The 20,680-nt window shown below is 38.8% G+C and overlaps 1 protein-coding gene across 9 annotated transcripts in view; it reads right to left on the reverse strand.

The window, feature by feature from the left end:
- DMD (dystrophin) overlaps nt 1-20,680 on the reverse strand; it is a 1,318,095-nt gene that overhangs the window by 219,511 nt on the left and 1,077,904 nt on the right. For 8 of the 9 annotated variants that reach the window (XM_068155047.1, XM_068155048.1, XM_068155051.1 and 5 more), the window contains 4 exons: nt 15,752-15,924; nt 12,879-13,035; nt 1,581-1,701; nt 583-851 (listed from right to left, as the gene is read on the reverse strand). In XM_068155047.1, coding sequence (XP_068011148.1) covers nt 583-851; nt 1,581-1,701; nt 12,879-13,035; nt 15,752-15,924 — 720 coding nt within the window. Of the gene's footprint in view, nt 1-582; nt 852-1,580; nt 1,702-12,878; nt 13,036-15,751; nt 15,925-16,733; nt 16,779-20,680 lie in introns of those variants that run through there. The other variant, XM_068155052.1, reaches the window with a different exon arrangement.

Consider the following 20,680-nt stretch of genomic DNA (forward strand, 5'->3'; position numbering starts at 1 on the left):
TAAATACCTCCAGTGAAGATGACTCCACCACCTCCCTGGGCAGACCACTCCAGGGTCTAATTGCCATTTCCATGAGGAAGAGCTTCCTAACATCCAACTCAAACCTCCCCTGGCACAGCTTCAGGCCATGCCCACTCATCACAAGTTGCCTGGGAGAAGAGCCTGACCCCCACCTTACTATAACTTCCCTTCAAGTAGTTGTAGAGTGTGATAAGGTCCCCCCCTGAGTCTCCTCCAGGCTAAACAACCCCAGGTCCCCTCCCTCAGCCTCTCCTCATAAGAATTTCCCGCTAGTCCCTTCACCTAACAGTGAGAGTGCTGAGGATATTTAGACATTCCTGCTGTGCCTTTTTACCCATGCAGCCATATATATTCTCAAGGATGATTAAATTTGATTTTAACTGCAGAAATCATAAAACTCCTTGAATGTACTTTTAAAAAGTAGTATTACTATTTTTTAAATATTGCTATGATAAAAAGCTATTAATTTCTAATTTTAAAAGATAATTCCTGATCTGGGGATTCATACAATGAACAAGTGAATTATTTTATACTCTGAAATACTGATATATGGACACATACCTTGACTTTCTCTAAGTGATCCTGCAGAGAGTCAATTAGCAGATCTCCCACTGGCTGCCAGGATGCCTTGAACACTTCAGCCTGGCGCAGCTTCAGATCCAGTTCATCCATCGCCTCTTGAAGGCCCTGAAGTCTTTCAAGGGCATCATCTATCTTCTTTTGCCAATCAGCAGACTGCAGATTTAGCTTATCCCACTCATTTCTGACCTCATCTGCTTGCCTTTGGAGAAGTTTAGTGACGTTGTGGGCCCTTTCTTCAGGTGACAGCTCTAAATGCGAAAGCCAAGAAGCTTTTAAAGCAAATTCTGTCTCAGAAGAAAAATCATTTCATCTGGGCAAGTTCAAAGCTAAGTAAGAAATTGTTCATAACCACAGACTCTTGGGAAATTTATTTTCTTAATGTATTCTCATGTGAATATCTCTTAACAAATTTAAATCTTGCCACCATACAAATCACTAAAATATGCATCTAAGCACATAGTGCCATTTTCAAACATGCAAGGTGTACCCAGAAGTTTCCTTACTGTGTCTTTATTCAGAAAAATAATTCTGCACATACATATTCAACCCTGGGATTTTTTGTTGCTGTTTTGTTTTGTTTGTTTGTGGGGGTTTTTTGTTTGTTTGTTTTGGTTTATTAATGCTACAATTGAGTGGATTTGGGAGTTTCTGTAGTACCAAAACTACAAGTTGAATTTTTGACTGAATTGCATCTTTCAGACCTCAAATGGGCCTACAGTTATAGATAAGTCCTGAAGGTTTAAAGCCAGTTTCAAAATCTGCTTATAAATATGCATGCCTATTTAGTACCACAGTGTTCAGAAAGATCACTAAGGGTTTCTTTCATCTTTATTTTTAGCTGAGTTTCTGAATACTGACATTCAGCCTGGAGTGTATAAGGAATGCTTTCACAGCGGCTGGAAGAATTTATTTAATCATTGCTGATCATCACTGATTTTTCCAGCAATGTGTTATTACTCTGCTCTTTCCTCAATTACCTCTTGGTTCTGGGTAGAGCTTCTCCAGTCCCTCCGCAGGCTGCTCTGCTAAGAAGATTCGCACGGTCTCAAGCGCACTCCTGATAACAGGTTCTTTAGTTTTGAGCTCCCTCTTGAAAGTCTGAGAGATGAAACAAAATTATTGTAAGTGGATATATAATGAAAGACTGAGTGCTAGCATCATTTTCATCAATTTAGGAACAAAATTTCCAACAACAGCTTCTGTGAATGTACTAGAAGTAGCTAATAAATAAATAAATAAAATGGAAAAACTGAAAAAGGAAAAAAAGTAGTAAGAGAAAGAAAAAGAGATAATCAGCTTCAGCTTAACCTGAAATCACATTGTATTCCCAAGGAACAACACACTGCCAGTGCTCTGCTAAGTACCCAAGTTTTGTGATCAAATTTTCACTGCAAGAGGGATTCCTTTTGTTGATTAACATCAGGATCAACTCCAAAAATTTCAAATATCTTAAATCATGACATTCTCTTTCAGTAGTGTTATAGATACATCTCTTCCAAAAAAATTGCATGAAGTGAGATTTCTGAAGCGTAGAACCAAAGCCAAAGTGAAAATTCAGAAACACAATCTAGCCTAGATGTAAGCATGCATGAATGAAAATTAAAGGTCAGAAGGTAGTCCTTATGAAACAGTTAATTCCTAGTTGTTGAAATCACTATTTACTAATCAGTTTCCATATGTTTAGTACTGCTTGGCTGTATATTCTGCTTCTTTTCAGATCAACTGTACTTCTCCCTTTTATCTCTTCCTTTCTTGTACTTTTTGTCACTTCTTTTCTTGCCTCTGCTTCCTCTTTTTGCATTCTTCCTCCAGCACAGTTCCATTTACTGTCTTTTACTATCCTTTTACTATCCATTTACTATCTTTCTTTCTTTACTATCTTGCTTTTAAAACTACCATGAGTAAAATTCTCTGGGTTGGTTTTGTTTTGTGTTTGGTTGTTGGTTTTGGCTGTTTGTTGCATTCACACTCACCCCCACACCCCCACCAGGACCTTCTGGTTGGTTGGGTTTTTGTGGTGTTCGTAGTTGTGGCTTTTCATTTGGTTAATTTTTTCCTTCCTTCCTTTCTTTCTTTCTTTTCTCTCTCTCTTTCTTTCTTTTCTTTCTTTCTTTCTTTCTTTCTTTCTTTCTTTCTTTCTTTCTTTCTTTCTTTCTTTCTTTCTTTCTTTCTTTCTTTCTTTCTTTCTTTCTTTCTTTCTTTTTCTTTCTTTCTTTCTTTCTTTCTTTTCTCTCTCTCTCTTTCTTTCTTTCTTTCTTTTCTCTCTCTCTCTTTCTTTCTTTCTTTCTTTCTTTCTTTTCTTTCTTTTTCTTTCTTTTCTTTCTTTTTCTTTCTTTCTTTCTTTCACATTGCATTGGGTCTTTTGCATGTCATATTGAATTTATCTAAATATTCCTTACTAGTGTTTTAATTCAACATTTTCTTCTCCATTTATGAAACAGTCTTAAATTAATATACAGGTAATTATAATACAGTGAAACACAAATCACAATACTGTATATGACACAAGTGGGAACCAGGCATTTTGTGCCAGGCACTATAAAGGTTTCTAATATAATAAATTCACCAATTTGGTTAAATTCATTTCTATGCAAATTAATGAAATATTATAAATTCAATATTAAGAAGTTCATTGCACTTTGAATTATATTAGATATGAAATGCTGTGTGCAGGAAATATCTAACTGAACAATGAGAACCAAATCTGCATTTTATAGTATGAGCACTCACAGGCAAAAAAGTCCTTAATACATTTCAGGAAAGTAAACTTAGTACATGACTGACTTATTCTCATGTAAGTAAATACACTTTTTACTAAGTGTTCCAGCACTAAGCATAAAGTTTGTGATTGTGAATCAGGAAGACCCTTTAGCAAAGTGTGGGTTTTTGAAGAAAACAATGAAGTTTAAAAATACACATCTTCTGTCATGGACATCAGTGGGACTGAGATCCTTCAACAGATTGTATCTGCTATCATAAGGGAACCCACTGATTCATCAATATCTCTGATGAATGTTGTAAACAGTCATGTTAACCTTTAGGAGTCAACACTGATTTTCACAATGAGAGTACTGTATTCTAACAAGTAGAGTACTACTTGATACTGCTTGGTATAAAAACCGAATGGGGTTACTCCAGGGTTAAGATTCTTTAACTCAATCATATTTAGGTTTAGATATCTTTATAAATCATACTTGACCCTTGCATAAAGTGCAATGGAAAGAGGTAACAGAATAAGCCTTTTTCTTGCCTCCACATGAGAAAAATCTGTTCCCTTAATTAGCCATTGTGCTCACCTTGTATGACATCATTCTGTCCCACCAGAGAGCGGCAGTTCTGCAGCTCAAGTAAGACAGCAGACAGCATGATTTAAAATGTTCCCTTATGGATTGTGCGCTTTTCTCGTTTGGTAGTGTTAAAAGTTGCATCAACAGTCATATTGGATTTTAAACATTACAATTGTATAACAGCTTAAAAACATAACATGCTTCATAAATGCCCCTGAAGACAAATTATTTCTCAGAAATGTCTATGAGCACAGCCAGTCAAATAGGATGCACATGCACAAAGGTCTGTTCTGCCCGTGTATACCCAAAGCAGGAATAAGTCACAGACATTGAAGGGAAACACAGAGCTACAGCAATTTATAGGATATTTAAAAGCCAGAAATGCCTTTGAGCTATGTATTTGGGAATGAGTAGTACTGCTGTAATGAGAGCTGCTTCTGTAGTCAGGTCAGCCCTAGTTTTGTATACATACAAACAACGAGAAGGTCACAAAATACCTTCCTCCAGCTTCTACCACACTTGCATGAAACCACACCTGCCAAATATACCTAGTGGCGTTATAGTCCCAAAAGAGGTTTAAAGCCGCATTCCTCCTATATTGCTTGTGCAACAGAACAAGGATAACCTGCAGCCTGGATGCAGTCTGCATCCCTGAGCACAAATGATTGCATTTGTCTTCTCAAAACAACAGAGAATTGAAAATGGGAGCTTTATGACTTTGTATATATTGTATTTACTAGTGAATGTGTGAAATGTTTGGGGTTCCCCCACCTCCTCGCCCCCCCCCCCCCCCCCCCCCCCCCCCCCTTTTTTTTTTGTTTTCCTATTCTGGAACTGGTGGATGAGATTATAGTTTATAAACCTAGACTTTCAGAATATGACAAAATATGGTCTTAAGACATATTTATAATTCTCATCTCCTTTCCTAGTTTTGATCTGCAGACTTCTACTGAATGAATTAAAGTATGCTTCAGCACAAGAAATTTAAGAAGGAGGAATGAAAAAACATGAGCTTGAAGGAATAACACACAGCAGCATGAAAAACACTGAATGCTCATTTTATACTACCCCATTCCAAAGAAGTTCATACTGTATGAAGCCAAAGACAGCTTTTCTGATTAAAGCTCTGTTGTGAAATATGTACACACTACCAATAAAAATCATAAGTAGCAATAAATGACATTGTCTCTTCTTCTGGATAATAAATAAGTGAAATTATCCATCTAGAGCCCTGACAAATACATCTTTATAATATGCAGATCATCACTGAAAGTAGAATTAGGCTAAATGACTGTCTAATTTACAGCTAATGATTTCAGGCTAATTTCATTTAATTCCTTAACTTCTTCCACACTTCATGGTGACTCCAGAGGAAATCGAACACATGTAATATACGACCTGACAAAACCCCAAGTAAACTAGCCATTTAAGCATCTCTATTTGTCATCCACACCACAGTAGTAACGGCATTCTGCCCACCATTTTCATAATGCACATATTGATCAGTTTGTCTCAGACCTCCTCATGAATGTCCTTAAGTCTCTTTAGATGGAGAGATACAGCTTGTTTAAATTGAAAGATGAAAATATACCGAGAAGAGTTTCATTAGCAAAACTAACATTAGTCTCTACTAGAGAAGCAGATACTTTTGCTTTTGATGAATTTTAAAAACAAAGGGTACAATTATATGAATTTTAAATATCTCCCAATCAGAATGCTAGTTTAAAAATGGGTTTTGATTTAGATTCTGCCACCAGAAGGGGTTGTTCAGTTTGGAGAAGAGAAGCTCTGAGGAGACCTTATTGTGGCTTTCCTATATCTGAAGGGGGCCTACATGAAAACTGGTGAAGGACTTTTTAGAATATCAGGTAGTGATAGGACTAGGGGGAATGGATCCAAGCTTTAGGAGGGGACATTCTGGTTGGATGTTAAGAATACATTCTTCACCATTAATTAGGGTGTTGAGACACTGGAACAGGTTGCCTAGGGAGGTGGTGGAAGTCTTATCCCTGGAGGTTTTTAAGGCCAGGCTCGATATGGCTCTGGGCAACCTGATCTAGTGGAAAGTGTCCCTGCCCTTGGCAGGGAGCTTAGAACTGGATGATCCTTGAGGTGCCTTCCAACCCTGACAATTCTGTGTTTATTAACATGATTCAATAAAACATTACCATGACACTTTGCAAAACAAAGAAAACTGTAAAATGATTAAAACATGTTTGGATAAACAGCAGTAGTTCTTATCATTGGTTAACATACCACCTTCCCAGCCCCAGACACCTATTCTAAGACTTTGGCACAGACACAATTTCTTCAGATGCCAGAAATGAACAAAATGACCCACTATATATTTAAGTTCAAACAAACAGCATTTACGTGGGTGTATTTGGGATAAATTCCAAATTACCTAGTCTAAAATGCATCTCACACTTATAACACAGCAATGATTTAGACTGCATGGATATCTTTTCTCAGTTGAGCTCAAGCTCTCCTCTGGCATAGATTCAAATGTTTGAAATTTTCATCTGAACCCTGCTCTTCAAAATTTTAAAGTCAATCTTGGCAACTATGAACATTCTAATGATAAGAGCAAACTTCTGTTTATCTCTGCTATGAATGTCTAAGGTATTGCAGATGGTCTTCTAAATGATGGAGAGGTTGAATGTAGTTTTTTTTTCCCCTTTAAATTAACAGAAATTAAAGAAAGATAAAAACCAGCATGTAACACTATTTTAACCTTGTTTTAGAAAAAGGATTCAAGCATAAAATCTTGTTTTCATTCATCATGTCATTTCTCAATGACAATCAGTTAAACTGACTATAAAAAATGTTACCCTCTTGAGGCTTTTCCTCTTGTCCAACAAGGAATTTACCTGGATTGACTTTTTGCTTTACCTATCAAAACAATTGTTCACAGAAGGAAAGACAATGTACTGATATAGGAAGACCAAGCCCAGAAGACTGGGCCATTTAAAAGATTGGTTTCCTGAAGACTGAAGTGCCATTCAAGAGAGCAAAATGAACAATCAGCAGATTCTTTTTCTCAAGAACATAATTAAACCATTCTTTACTTTCACATCCAGAATTCTTGAGAGATAAGTTTAGCTCTCAAGCAGGGAACCAAAACTGTTCAGCAAAATAGCTTTTCAGTACTGTTCTCCAGTTTTAAGCTAAATGTCTCTACACTTGTAGTGTGAGGTTTTTTAGAAATTATGTTCAGAAATTAGATAAGTTGTTCATTCAGATACAGCCTTTGAAACCCATAGTACATGAGCCAGCAGTGTGCCCAGGTGGCCAAGAAGGCCAATGGCATCCTGGCCTGTATCAGGAATAGTGTGGCCAGCAGGAACAGGGAAGTAATTCTGCTCCAGTACTCAGTACTGGTTAGGCCATACCTTGAATCCTGTGTCCACCTCTGGGCCCCTCAATTCAAGAAAGATGTTTACTTGCTCAAATGTGTCCAGAGAAGGGCAACAAAGCTGGGGAGGTGCCTAGAGCACAAGCCCTGTGAGGAGAGGCTGAGGGAGCTGGGGGTGTTTAGCCTGGAGAAGAGGAGGTTCAGAGGAGACCTTATTGCTCTATACAACGACCTGAAGGGAGGCTGTAGCCAGGTGAGGGCTGGTCTCTTCTCCCAGAAAACAAGCACCAGAACAAGAGGAGACAGTCTCAAGCTGTGCCAAGGGAGGTTTAGGCTGGATGTCAGGAAGAAATTCTCCACAGAAAGAGAGATTGGCCATTGGAATGTGTTGCCCAGGGAGGTGGTGGAGTCACCATCACTGGAAACATTAAAAAAAGAGACTGGATGAGGCACTTAGTGTGATGGTTGAGTTGATTAGATGGTGTGGGTGATATACTGGACTCAATGATCTTGAAGGTCTTTTCCAACCTGGTTAATTCTTGTATTCAGAGAAAATAAAAAAAAACATAATTGAAAACTCCAAGCTGCAAGTGCAGATTTTATCAAAGACAATCTGAAGTCGAGTTCTGCACTGACTGTTTTGATATTTGAAGAGCACAGTAATTTATTTTCAAGGATTATATTATTGTGTTTTATTTTTTTTTTGTTTCTCCCACGGGGAATCAGAATTTCTACAACTAGAAAGGCCTCACATTAAACTACAGAAGCGTGACAGAATGGGAAGAGGAAAGAAGTCATATTTCCAACAAGAAACTAAAGTGTTCTAGCTTTGAGACCAGACAAGATGACCAAACATTCTTTCTGTTTGTATCTGCACATGGCAGAGAAGGTAATCAAAAAGAAGGGAGAAGCAGATGTTTTTTGCAGAGTCACTTTGCTCCTACTATTTGTGGTGCTTTTCTCAGTGAGTGACAGAGAGATCATTTAGTCCATCACTGCAGTCTTGCTACCATTTTGATGATTTAGGGGAAACTATTGAACATCTTACAGAACAATATAAAATATTTACACTTTATGAAAAGAAATTTCTCTAGATTAAAAAAAAAAAAAAAAGTAATAGAATTCTTTAGTCTAGGAGGAAAGGTAGCATTTTCAAACAGTCAAAAATTATTCCAGTGACAAACTTTTGCCGTAATAGTTCTACACAAATCCTTTCCCATATCTTGCTTTGGCTTATAAGTTTGCTTTGGATACAGAGTTTGAGTTAAAGTCATACTGAAATAAAGCAACGTCCTCCTACAAGGACAGGCTGAGAGAGCTCTGGCTGTTCAGCCTAGAGAAGAGAAGACTCAGGGGAGACCTAATAGTAGCCTTCCAGTACTGAAAGGGGACATGCAAGAAGGCTGGAAAGGGAGGCTTACAAAGGCCTGTAGTGATAGGATGAGGGACAAAGATTTTAAATTAGAGAAGAGTCGATTTAGGTTGGATGTTAGGACGATGTTCTTTATCATGAAGGTTGTGGAACACTGAAACAGGTTACACAGGAAGGTAGTTGAGGCCCAGACTGATCTAATAGAGGATCTGCAGGGGGTTTGGATTAGATGACCTTTGGAACACCCTTCCAACCCAAACAATTCTATGAGCTTTAAAATGACTTTATGGAAGTTACTACAAACAGCTGGCTTGAACAGACTTCAGGCATTTCATGTATCTTAACTTTCACAGAGGAAAAGGTAAAAAGGTATGGTGGGTCTCGATAAAGTTAGAGATGTTCTCCATAAAGTTAGAGATGTTTTGGCTTCACTGTTTCTGTGATACGTTAAACCCCAAGTATAGTTCTGTAAGAAATATACTTTGTATACATCAGCTTGCCAGAGGAAGGTCCAGGATATGTAACCAAGCTGCCTCTTGCAGGAGAGAATTCCATTATCTTAGAAAAGCATTATGCACTGACAGTGAGATGCTTTTTGTCAATCTTTCTCTTTGGTTTTCTCAGCCACTAGGTAAAGATAGGCCCTTGAGGAACCATATTGCCACTACGTCCCATTAGTCTGCTACTGTAGACAAATGCCTATTTGCCTATGTCAAAAGCCAGGTCTGCTTGTATGCAATATTGTCAGACTTTTCATAAACTCAGGGTTCCCAAAAACTTAATGCAGCAAAGTATGTCATATTCTCTTTCCAGACTTGACCTTCTCACTATTTTTTCTCAGATGTGTCCTGTAGCATGAGGTAGGACGATCTATGAAAGCTATATTTATGATACAGCTACCCGATAAATAGAGAAAACACAAGGATTCCAGATCTAATTTCATGTTCTAATATCATTTCACATTTTTCCATTAAGCAATAAAATCAGAGACTTAGTAACTTCAGAAACAACATGTTTTGCAGCAATTTTCACAAAGTGATTTTTACTTACATGCAGCACAGTGCTTTGGGAGGATGATCACCAGTTTGGGAATGCTGTCTTATTGTATCAATGTATCTGTCTAACAATTTAAATTCTTCAATAGAAAATACATTTGTTAGAAGCAATTTTTTAGATATCACATTGCAATATACTTGGCCGCTAAAGAGGAGGAAAAAAACCTCCCATAACATCATTATTTTAACTGTTTAAAAGACACATACAGATGAAGGAGAGGAGAGCTACAATGCTACATCCAAGTAAATTCAAGGAATACAGTAGTGTATAGTGCAGAAATGTCACAGCATATATACTTAGGTTGATCATTTAATTCAGAACACAGAATTAACCAGCTTGGAAAAGATTTTTGAGATCATCATGTCCAACCTATCACCCAACACCATCTAATCAACTCAACCATGGCACTAAGTGCCTCATCCAGTCTCTTTTGAAATGCTTCCAGGGATGGTGACTCCACCACCTTCTCTTACAGCCCATTCCAATGGCCAATCTCTCTTTCCGTGAAGAATTTCTTCCTAACATCCGGCCTAAACCTCCCCTGGCGCAGCTTGAGACTATGTCCTCTTGTTCTGGTGCTGGTTGCCTGGGAGAAGAGACCAAGCCCCACCTGGCTACAGCCTCCCTTCAGGTAGTTGTAGACTGCAATAAGGTCTCCCCTGAACCTCCTCTTCTCCAGGCTAAACACCCCTAGCTCCCTCAGCCTTTCCTCACAGGATTTGTGCTCCAGGCCCCTCCCCAGCTTTGTTCCCCCTCTCTAGGCACGTTCCAGCAAGTCAACATCTTTCTTGAATTGAAGGGTCCATAACTGGAGGTGTGGCCTAACCAGTGCTGAGTACAGGGGCAGAATGACCTCCCTGCTCCTGCTGGTCACACTATTTCTGATGCAGACCAGGATGCCATTGGCCTTCTTGGCCACCTGGGCACAATGCTGGCTCATGTTCAGCCTACTGTCAACCATTACTCCCAGATCCCTTTCTGCCTGGCCACTCTCCAGCCACTCTGTCCCCAGCCTGTAGCACTGCATGGGGTTGTTGTGGCCAATGTGTAGAACCCGGCACTTAAATGTGTTAAATCTCACATTGTTGGACTCTGTCCATTTGTCCAGCCTGTCTGCAAGGTCCCTCTGCAAGGGACTACATACATTTACCTCCTAATCCCTGGGCAACATGGTCTAGTTGAAGATGTCCCTGCTGACTGGGGGGAGGTTGGACTACATGACCTTTGGAGATCTCTTCTGGCCTGGACCTTTCTATGATTCTAAACACAAGGACAATTTCTTTGTATCATGAGGGTTCCTTGTCATGATCTTTTACTGTTCACTGCAAAAAATATCTCCTGACACACTGTTCCCAATTTCCCACTGAATCACAATATGTTCTAGTAGATTGAGGTCTGGTTTCTGTTCTGGACATCTGCTATTAACTGCTGCTTCCCAGATTAAAATTTTGATCAGAACCTAACACCAAAAAGACAGAGGTCTAGACAGGACGTGGTTTATAAGTGATAAAATGCGAGCTGCTAAAGTTGGATCTGCTTCCCAGTTACCTTTCATATGTTCCCTATTCCTTCTCAGGGCAAGTTTCTTCCCATTTACTCCTTCATTCAGCTATTTTCCAGCTTTATTTTAGCAGGATGCTAGTTTCCTAATGGCTTTCCTCATGGCACCACTGAAAAAGCACCTCTGACCAACTAGGATGGATTTCACATTCAAATCTGAACAAACTGGCAATGGCAGAGCAAATTAAAAGCTGTTTACCTGAAAGCACACACTGGATTAGCAGCAAATAGGTGTGAATTTGATTCAGCTCAGGAAATGTATTTAAAACATAACTTTGCCAAAAAAGCCCTGTGTGGATCTCTGTATGAAGAATCATTAAGCAGTATTGTGTTAGTTTGGAGGCTGTCAATTTAGTGGATTTAAAAATCTTCCCATACAAGTGCTGGAACATGGTGCCTTTCTACTACAAAGCTCAGTCTGGAGAACTCCTCATATGATGCTCTGCTATTACCTTTTCCTGATGAAACCAGTATGAGCCATAGACAGCTACAGTCAGTTATCACAAGTTTCATGATGCACACAGTTGTACATTAGGGCTGATATCAGCTACTTCTATTTTTTTCTCTTTTCCCACAAACATTTCCAAAAATCAGTAGCAAACTAGGATTTAAAAAATATACATGAATTTTAATATCCAACCCAGGAAAAAAATAATCAGAACTAATTATTTAATCTTCAATAAATAACAGAACATCAGGTATTGGGAGGGACCTCAAAAGATTGTCCAGTCCAACCCTGCTGCCACAGCAGGAGCACCTAGAGTAGGTCAGACAGGAATGCATCCAGGTGGGTTTGGAATGTCTTCAGAGAAGGAGACTGCACCACATCTCTGGGAGGCTTGTTTCAGTGTTTTGTAACCCTCCCAGTGAAACAGTTTTTCCTTATGTTCACGTGGAACCTCCTATGCTCTGGCATGCACCTTTTGCCCCTTGTCTTATGATTGGACATCTCTGAAAAGAGCCTGGATCCATCCTCCTGACACTCACCCTTCACATATTTATAAATATTAATAAGGTCATGCCTCAGTCTCCTCCTCTCCAAGCTAGAGCCCTAGCTCCCTCAGCCTTTCCTCATAAAGACATTGCACAGCCTTATTCATCTTTGTGGCCCCTTGCTGGACTCTTTTCAAGCAGTTCCCTGACATCCTTCTTGAACTGAGGGGCCCAGAACTGGACACAATATCCAGATGTGACCTCACCAGGACAGAGTAGAGGGGGAGGTGAACCTCTCTTGACCTCCTAACCACACCGCCTGTAATCTACCCCAGGATGCTATTTGCCTTCTCGGCCATGAGGGAACATTTCTGGCTCATGGCCATTCTTCTATCCACTGGGACCCCCAGAGAGCTTAGTATTTGTTCTGGCAATAAAAATTAGCTGTGTGTGCTAGTCTATAAAAATGCTTTGTGGCTTCCAAAATAGAAGCAACTGGTAGTACACATTCTGTTCTCCAATAATCTGATTTTTGCTAAGCTGTGACTGAAAACTGTTCCTAACACTCTCACAGAAAGTTCAGTTTTCGTTGTCTCTAACGTGCATTTTAACAGGTGTCTTACTTTTTCCAACAAGGTTTGCGTAGCACTAACCTGAAAGCCAAAAAGCAATGACCAAAAGATCATTTAAAAACTAAATAAATAAATCATACCCTATGAATATCATTCTGTTTCTGCACAGTGGGAAGATCTCCACCAATGGGTGCTGCTTGTTTTAATTCATCCTCCTTCAGTTGCAGCCATGCCAGAAGTTCCTGAAGAGAGAGATGTAAACGCTTCCACTGGTCTGTACTGGCTTCCAAATGTGATCTGAAAGCATGTATTAAATATAAAGAATATTCAGGTACAGTGAAAACAGAAAAACAAATTGTACAAGCTTGCTTACAGAGATCATAGTGTTTAATAAATGCAAAGATTGCTAAATAGCTTCAGTAGCTGTGAATTAGATTCTGATTTACATATTGTTCCACAATCTTAGCCTGAAATATCCCTTTTATCCCCATCTGGTGGTTTGATTTTGTAGTTTTTAAGTATTGGGGTTGGTGAGGGGGTTTTTTTTGTTCTGTTTTGTATGTGTGTGGTTTGTTATGTTTGTGGGGTTCTTTTGTTTCTTGGGTTTTGTATTTGGGTTTGGTTGGCTGCTCTTGTTTTGGGTTTGGGTTTTGGTTTTGGGTTTTGGTTTTGGGTGGCTTTTTGTGTTTCTTTGGATTTTTTTGTTTGTGGGGATTTTGTGGTTGTTTGTGGGGGGTTTTGGTTGCTTTGGTTTTTTTTCAAGGTTTTTGTTTGGTTGTATTTTGGGTGGGTTTGTTTGTTTGTGGGTTTTGTTTGATTGGTTGCTTTGTTCTGATTTAAAATTTTTCCTCAACAGTAATAGTTGTGTTGAATTGACAAGCTTGATAATTATTCAGGACTAGCATGAGAGTAACTTAATTATCACTCAGGAGTGCTAGGAGATTAATTAACTAAAATTTAGAGAGTAGTTTTCTACTCAGAGTAAACATTGCCCTAAATCACCACACAAACCATTCAAACCCACATGAGATTTATATGGCTTCTCATCCTTTCCCCCTAAAAAACGTTACTAAGAAATTGTTAAAGCCAATAGAATCCCCTTACACAACTCAAATGTCACTTGAAAAATTAAAAGACTGAATGCTACTTTGTGCAAAAAACATCTCCACTACAAGGACATCTTCTAAACAATTCCTCTGTGTATGTGTAAATGTCTTCTTTAATACTGGGAACAACTAATTTCCAGCAACTGCTTTTTGTGGAGACAAAATACATGACTGAAACATCACCAGACTGATCAGATCTTCAATTTTGTTTATACCATAGGCATACTAACAATTTATCTTTCTAGACTTATGAATATGCTACATTTTAACTGTTGCTTGGGAAGAAATTCCTAAGTATTCTCCAGATAATTTAAGGATTCCTCTTAGTAATTCAAATCAATAGGAGTAGAACATAACAGTAAAGAGATAAAATGTACTGGAAAATAGAGAGAGATATCTTTTATTTCACATATTTTCTGTTTGACTTATAAAACATTTCTTTTCCAGAATCAGGTATTTTCTGGCATCTGCATGATGCTCAGTTGTTTGGGGTTAAACCGAGACAATAGTCCATAAGGAAATATGATAAATATAGACTCAAGTGTTTGGCAGACCTTATTACTTAGTTTGGATTTGGAAATGAGGAAATGCCGAAGCTAAGGACAGTTGTGTTTGAAAAGCTCTGTGGATCCCATCTTGTTTCTAACCTCTCATACCAGTAACTGGAGTGGCAAGAGAAGAGAAAGGAAAGGGATACATTAGCCACAGGCTGACAAAGTTCAGCTTCTCTGGTATGGGAGTTACTAGAATTTCTTCTCCTTTTTGAAACTTAAAGGCTACACGGGAAGGATACACATAGATCATGCTGCCTTTTGATCTCTGCTCTCACAGGGCACCTGTAGGCTGGGGCAAAACTTCCTCATAGCAGATATTGCGGGGGAAGGCCAGTCCCGCAGACAGGAAAGGCTGGGGAAGCCCAGGGTTATATCCCTCTTAATTTGCTCCTCAGGAAAAAAAAAAACAAAGAAAAAGAAAAAAGGAATGTGTCTCTCTTTTTCTGTAGCTACTAATGTCTTTTCAACTTCAGATCCTTCATTTATTTTTAATGACTGGTTTTATAAAGATGGCTTTTGTCATTACACAGACTGACATCCCTCAGGGCCTGAGCTGAAACAAAAAAAAAAAAGGAAGCTAATGTTTCATACTTTATTTCTGAAAACTTTTCTGTCTTTTGTGTCCCTCTGAATACCGCAGCAAATGAGCATATGAAAAAATGCCCAAGACTGAACAGAACTGAGCTGGATTGCTTATTGTCAAAGCCATATTTCTGAAGAGAAGCTTGCTGGACAATTCCTTTTGCAAAGAAATTTTCAGCCCATTGAAGCCTCTACCTCCACTTCATTACTATTGATTATATTTTTCCTTGCAATCAGAAGTTTTTCCCCTGATGAGCTGACAGTACTACCTACAGATTTCTTTAATCCCTGGTTTCACTTTGGCAATCCTGTCCATTCTCCAGACAGCAGTTAAAATCTTAAATAAATTCTCTTTTCATTTGAGAGGTTATTCTTAGTTTTGCACAGGAAATAGTAGACTTAGAAATAAAGTGTATCATAGATATACATTGTTTAAACACTTTCTTTCATGAATTATTGGTAAGTCATAACCACCTCTAGAAAAAAAGGCTACATTTAGAGAGGGTACAGTTACTGTTAAAACATGCTAATCCTTCCTCCTGTAATTACAAAAATCTCATCATATGCCTCAAATCCTAATCCTCTACTGTAATTTTCACACCAAAACTAATCATTCTTACAAAGTTAAGCCAACATTCAAAGAAGCACAATTCATATCAAAAAGGATAAAAGTAGTACTATCAGATAAAAAAATTAACCTTTTTTCTGGTAAAAATGCAGCATTCCATTTTACACTCTAACTGTAGCCTTTTGCTTATGTGCAGGTCCTACCTAATGTTCAGGGATTTCTTCCTAAGCTCACTCCATCTGAGGTTCATGTTATCCAGACGTCTATGCAACAGGGTTGCATCCTCAGAGCCTTCTAGGGACCTCAGGATTTTCTGGCCGTTTTCATCCAGGTTGTGAAAGATGTCAGTATGAGCATCGATTTCTGCCTGTAGTTCCTATGGGAGCAATAGAAAAGAATATTTGTGATTTCTTAAATCATAGAAGCTTTGTAGCACTTCTCAAAAAAAGAAAGGAAAAACCCCCAGTGCAACACAGAGGCCAGATCACAGAAATATTCAGGTTGGAAAAGATCCTCAGGATCACCAAATCCAGCCAAGAACCCTACTCTACAAGGTTCATCTCTAAACCATATCCCCAAGCACCACATCCAAACAACCCTTTAAACACATCCAAATGACCCTTTAAACACATCCAGGGTTGGTGATTCAAGCACCTCCCTGGGCAGCACATTCCAATGCCTGACCATTCTTGCTGTGAAAAATTTATTCCTTATGTCCAGTCGAAATCTACCCAGTCACAACTTGAGGCTGTTCCAGTTACATGTGAGAATAGATCAGCATCAGCCTCTCCACAACATCCTTTCAGGTAGTTGTAGACAGCAATTAGGTCTCCCCTCAGCCTCTTCTTTTCCTAACTAACCATCCCAAGTTCTTTCAGTCACTCCTCATAGGATTTATTCTCTAGGCCCTTTACCAGGTTTTGATTTCTCCTTTTGTGGCAAAACTGAGGACTGTATACACAACTGTTTTCCTTTCACATGAAGACTATTTGCACTGAATAATAACTTCCCTATACAAACCATACTGAACAAAATGCATAAAGTTAAAAGTCTAGCCTTTGATAGGCAACAGAATAAGGATAAGGTATATTTACTGTGCTCATGAAGGGGGGAAAAAAAGACAGAAACCCCACCCCGAACCCCAACCCAAACCACAACCCCCTCAGCATCTCAGGTAAATCTAACCTTCACATGATACGTCTTCCTGTGCAACATTTTCAGTTTGAGCTGGGGACTGCAACACCGGTCCTGCTGCATGACAATTCCAAGAAGTCTATGCTTCTGCAGCTGAGCTTTAAAATGCCAAGTTCACTTACATTCTGTTGACAGAATGCATTTTGGAGCACAGGCCTCAGCAGTCAATAGCAATAAACAGCCACTTTGTGCTATATCAAAACACTGGTCAGGGCCATGGCTGTAGGAGGGCCTGAGAATAGCAAGGACCTAGAATATGCAACTAACAGCTCATGCCAAACAGCCAACTTTTCTTATCACTTGGTAACTGCAGTGCAGCTCTACATTTTGAATGCCATTTCCTCCCTCATTTTTAGCACAGCTCCTTCTGCCAAAAGAACATTCTTTAGAGAGCTGCCTGGTACAAGCATTCCTGCCTGCCCACACACTCAATGCAGCCTTTGTACATTGGCTGCCCTTCTTCAAGACGTTTGCATGCTGCAGCTCCACGAGATCAGATTCATTTCCAGAAACAGTGATTGAATTAAGGTCTTTAAAAGAATTTTTTAAAAATAAAAAGAATTTAAACATATACATACATTAGCACATGTACTCTATATGTAGCCATATGCACACAAAAGTACTTTTCATTTCAAACAAAGAAGAACACACCCAAAAAAATTGACCTAGCAGATAAAGCTCTGCACTTTCTCCTGAGATACCTGGATGCTAAGCTTTCTGGTGGTGGTGGTTTCTTGCTGCCTGAAATGTGAATGCTGGGGATGAAGTGTGAAAGGGGAAGTGATTTATGTCATCTGAGAGCAAGATCCAGCACTAACTGAGCATCACAGATAGCCCCCAATGGAAACTTGCAATTTTCCTTAGAATGACTTTGAAGGAGGAAAGCACTGAACTTGCCTAGTTGATGTGTTCCTAATTGAATTGGTTTTATTTGATATTTTAAGTGCACTGAATCATGAGTAGATTGTCCTTTTTAACCTATTGCTGTTCCAAACGTCATTTGTCGTCCTTGAGTGAATACCTACTTCCAGCACTGCCTTTGGAGCAATTTTAAGGACGGCTAGGTCCCACACAGAAGTATGAAGAATGCAGCAAGAGTTCTTTGGTGCAATATAGCAACCGGGATTTTTTACAACTATTTTAGTATATCTATGGTCATCCATAGATAATCACCCAGTACTTAGTAGTAATTCCTTTGCTTGACTGAAGAATAATCTATTGCCAAATTTATTTCTATTCATGCATGCATTTTGAGTTTTTATTTAAGGTAGGTCAAGTATTACAAAATTGATGTAACCAATATCAAGATAGGATTAAGTTTACAGTATAAAAGTTAGCTTTTAATGTCAGTATACTTCTGCTACCCTTCCACATTTAAAACAAACTATAAATCTGTTTATGAGTGAAAGAATTATCATATGCACTACCTACTGCACAGAATTCTTAGTTCTTAGGGTGGTGATGGAAACAGCTGCAAGAGCATGTGTCACAAAACAAGTGCATAGAATAACTTCACAGTATGAAGTTGTCAAATCTATGCCTTTTAACACACATAGAGTGTTTTAAACACAATGAAAAGATGCAATTCCACATTTTCCTTGTTTTTAGGAAAAAGTATCTCACAGTCTACACATTATTTTCTCCTGGCATATACATATTTGTGAAAATAACATCAAGTAATAATTGTTTTCTTTCAGAACACTACACAGGATAACAATAAATCTGGACAGTTAGTTAAACATGTCACTAGTAGGAAAATGAGACACTCATAAGCACAAGCTTGGTATTCACGACCTGGTTTTCCTTATTCCGAATAACTGCACTTCTTCTAATGATCCTAAAATTAGTTTATTCCAGCTATGAAAACCTACACTGACAAAAAAAAAAAAAAAGCAAGGTAAAAAATGTATTTACTCCATTTTGTTTGGTGCATTTCAGATCTTTTCTTTGTGCCTCTACATCCCAAGAAAAAGATCTACATACTTTTGATTTGTTTTCTGAAATGAATTAGATTCTTTTTCTTGACAAGAATAAAGCAGGAAGATATACTTCGCCTCATAAACTGTTAAGATATTAGCAAAAGTATGCTGTCATTAAACACCATATCAAGAAGCATAGAATATGGACTAAATACAGACTATTTAATGCATTTTCATTTTTTCCAATGTGTTCAAACACATGGGGGAATTGTAGAGGATGAAAAAAAATCAATTCTGCTTTAATTCAACTGACCTGCAGTCAGACTTGACTCTGTATGCTGCATTTTTGATGTAGGGATTCTCACTGAGGCTGTGTGTAAATAGATTCCCTTAAAAAGAGGAGATAGCAAAATGAAAGGCATCTTTTTGATCACATTACTGCTTAGAATGAGCTGAACTGCTTAGTATCACACAGAATCACAGAATCACCAAGGTTGGAAGAGGCTTAAAAGATCAAGTCCAACCTGTCACCACAGACCTCATGACTAACCCATGGCACCAAGTGCCATGTCCAGTCGCCTCTTGAACACCTCCAGGGATGGTGATTCCACCACCTCCCTGGGCAGCACATTCCAATGGCTAACAACTCTCTCAGTGAAGAACTTTCTTCTCACCTTGAGCCTAAACTTCCCCTGGTGCAACTTGAGACTGTAATGAACTGCAACTCCACCAAGTATGGATTTGCCTATTAGTTTGAGTGAAATCCTCTATTAAAATGAACTATGAAGTTAAATGATGAAAGGTACCATGATATTTATTTCTATAAATCCTGCTGAACATCTATTATGGGTTTCTACACAGTTAAAAAAAAAAAAAAAAGTGTATTTACAGTACTATTGCACATAGAATAAATGTAGAACTATGGCACAAAGAATGACAGAGAGGTCAAATAAACTTGTCTTGAAGGGAACAATTTTCTTGGATCAAACAAGGTGAGGAAATTTGCTCTGGCTGTTTTACTTTTGTCTTAAGTTCTTGAAACTTCTGCATGTGATTTCAAGGGAGAAGTCTGTAAGACAGCAAGCCCAATACTGCCACACACAAAAAAAAAAGGCTAGGGGATGGATGTATTTCCCCCCTTGGAACTACTGCAGGCATTCTTCATAAGCACATACATCCTCACTGCCCCGATTCTCTCAATAGGTGACTCCATAGTTTATTTTACTCAGAGTCCTGTAAAACCCAGCGTAATCATACCACAAAACCTAGTGCATTAGAAGTCCTGGCAGCCTCCACATAGCAGAGACAGTCTCATAAGAATGTTTAAGATTTGAATCTGCCATTATTGTGGTAACACATCAGAGAGGGATTGGTAGGCTGGAAGTCAAATTAAATTCTAGCAAGAAGGAATTAGTTACAGTACTTGGACTATACATAAGTCAGACAATATCATGAAAAAACACAGAATCACAGAATGTTAGAGGTTGGAAGGGACCTCCACAGGTCATCAGGTCTAACCCCCTCCCAAATCACAATCACCTAGGGCATGTCAGACAGGAACACATCCAGGTTGGCTTTGGAAGTCTCCAGAGAGGGAGACTCCACAACCTCCCTGGGCAGCCTGTTCCAGTGCTCTGTCATCCTCACAGCAATGAAGTTTCTCCTCATGCACATCTAACAATGACGAGAATGATGTTTTATTATTGCCTAAATCACCTTAGCTAATACAACCAAACTCTGACACAATGAACAAAGTGGGAAAGAGGTTCTCAGTCCCTCCATCAATATTTTAAATCATTTGCTATCCCAGTTCATAAGTGTCCTGGCTCAGGACAGCCTATTCACACAAGCAAGCACCCTGAACACATATTGGGAGGGAAAGTAACACAGAATCTGTGGGTTGAAATAAGGAGTTTAATGAAATGATGCAATGTGCAGTTACCTTAGCCTGTTCCACAGAAAAGCACAGTAGAAGCAGCAGCAGAAACCAGAGATGCAACAACCACAGTATCGCAGTAT

The sequence above is a fragment of the Melanerpes formicivorus genome, unplaced genomic scaffold (assembly GCF_026170545.1).
Source record: "Melanerpes formicivorus ecotype bairdi unplaced genomic scaffold, bMelFor1.0.p_v2 SCAF_30, whole genome shotgun sequence".
In the NCBI taxonomy this organism is placed as follows: Eukaryota; Metazoa; Chordata; class Aves; order Piciformes; family Picidae; genus Melanerpes; species Melanerpes formicivorus.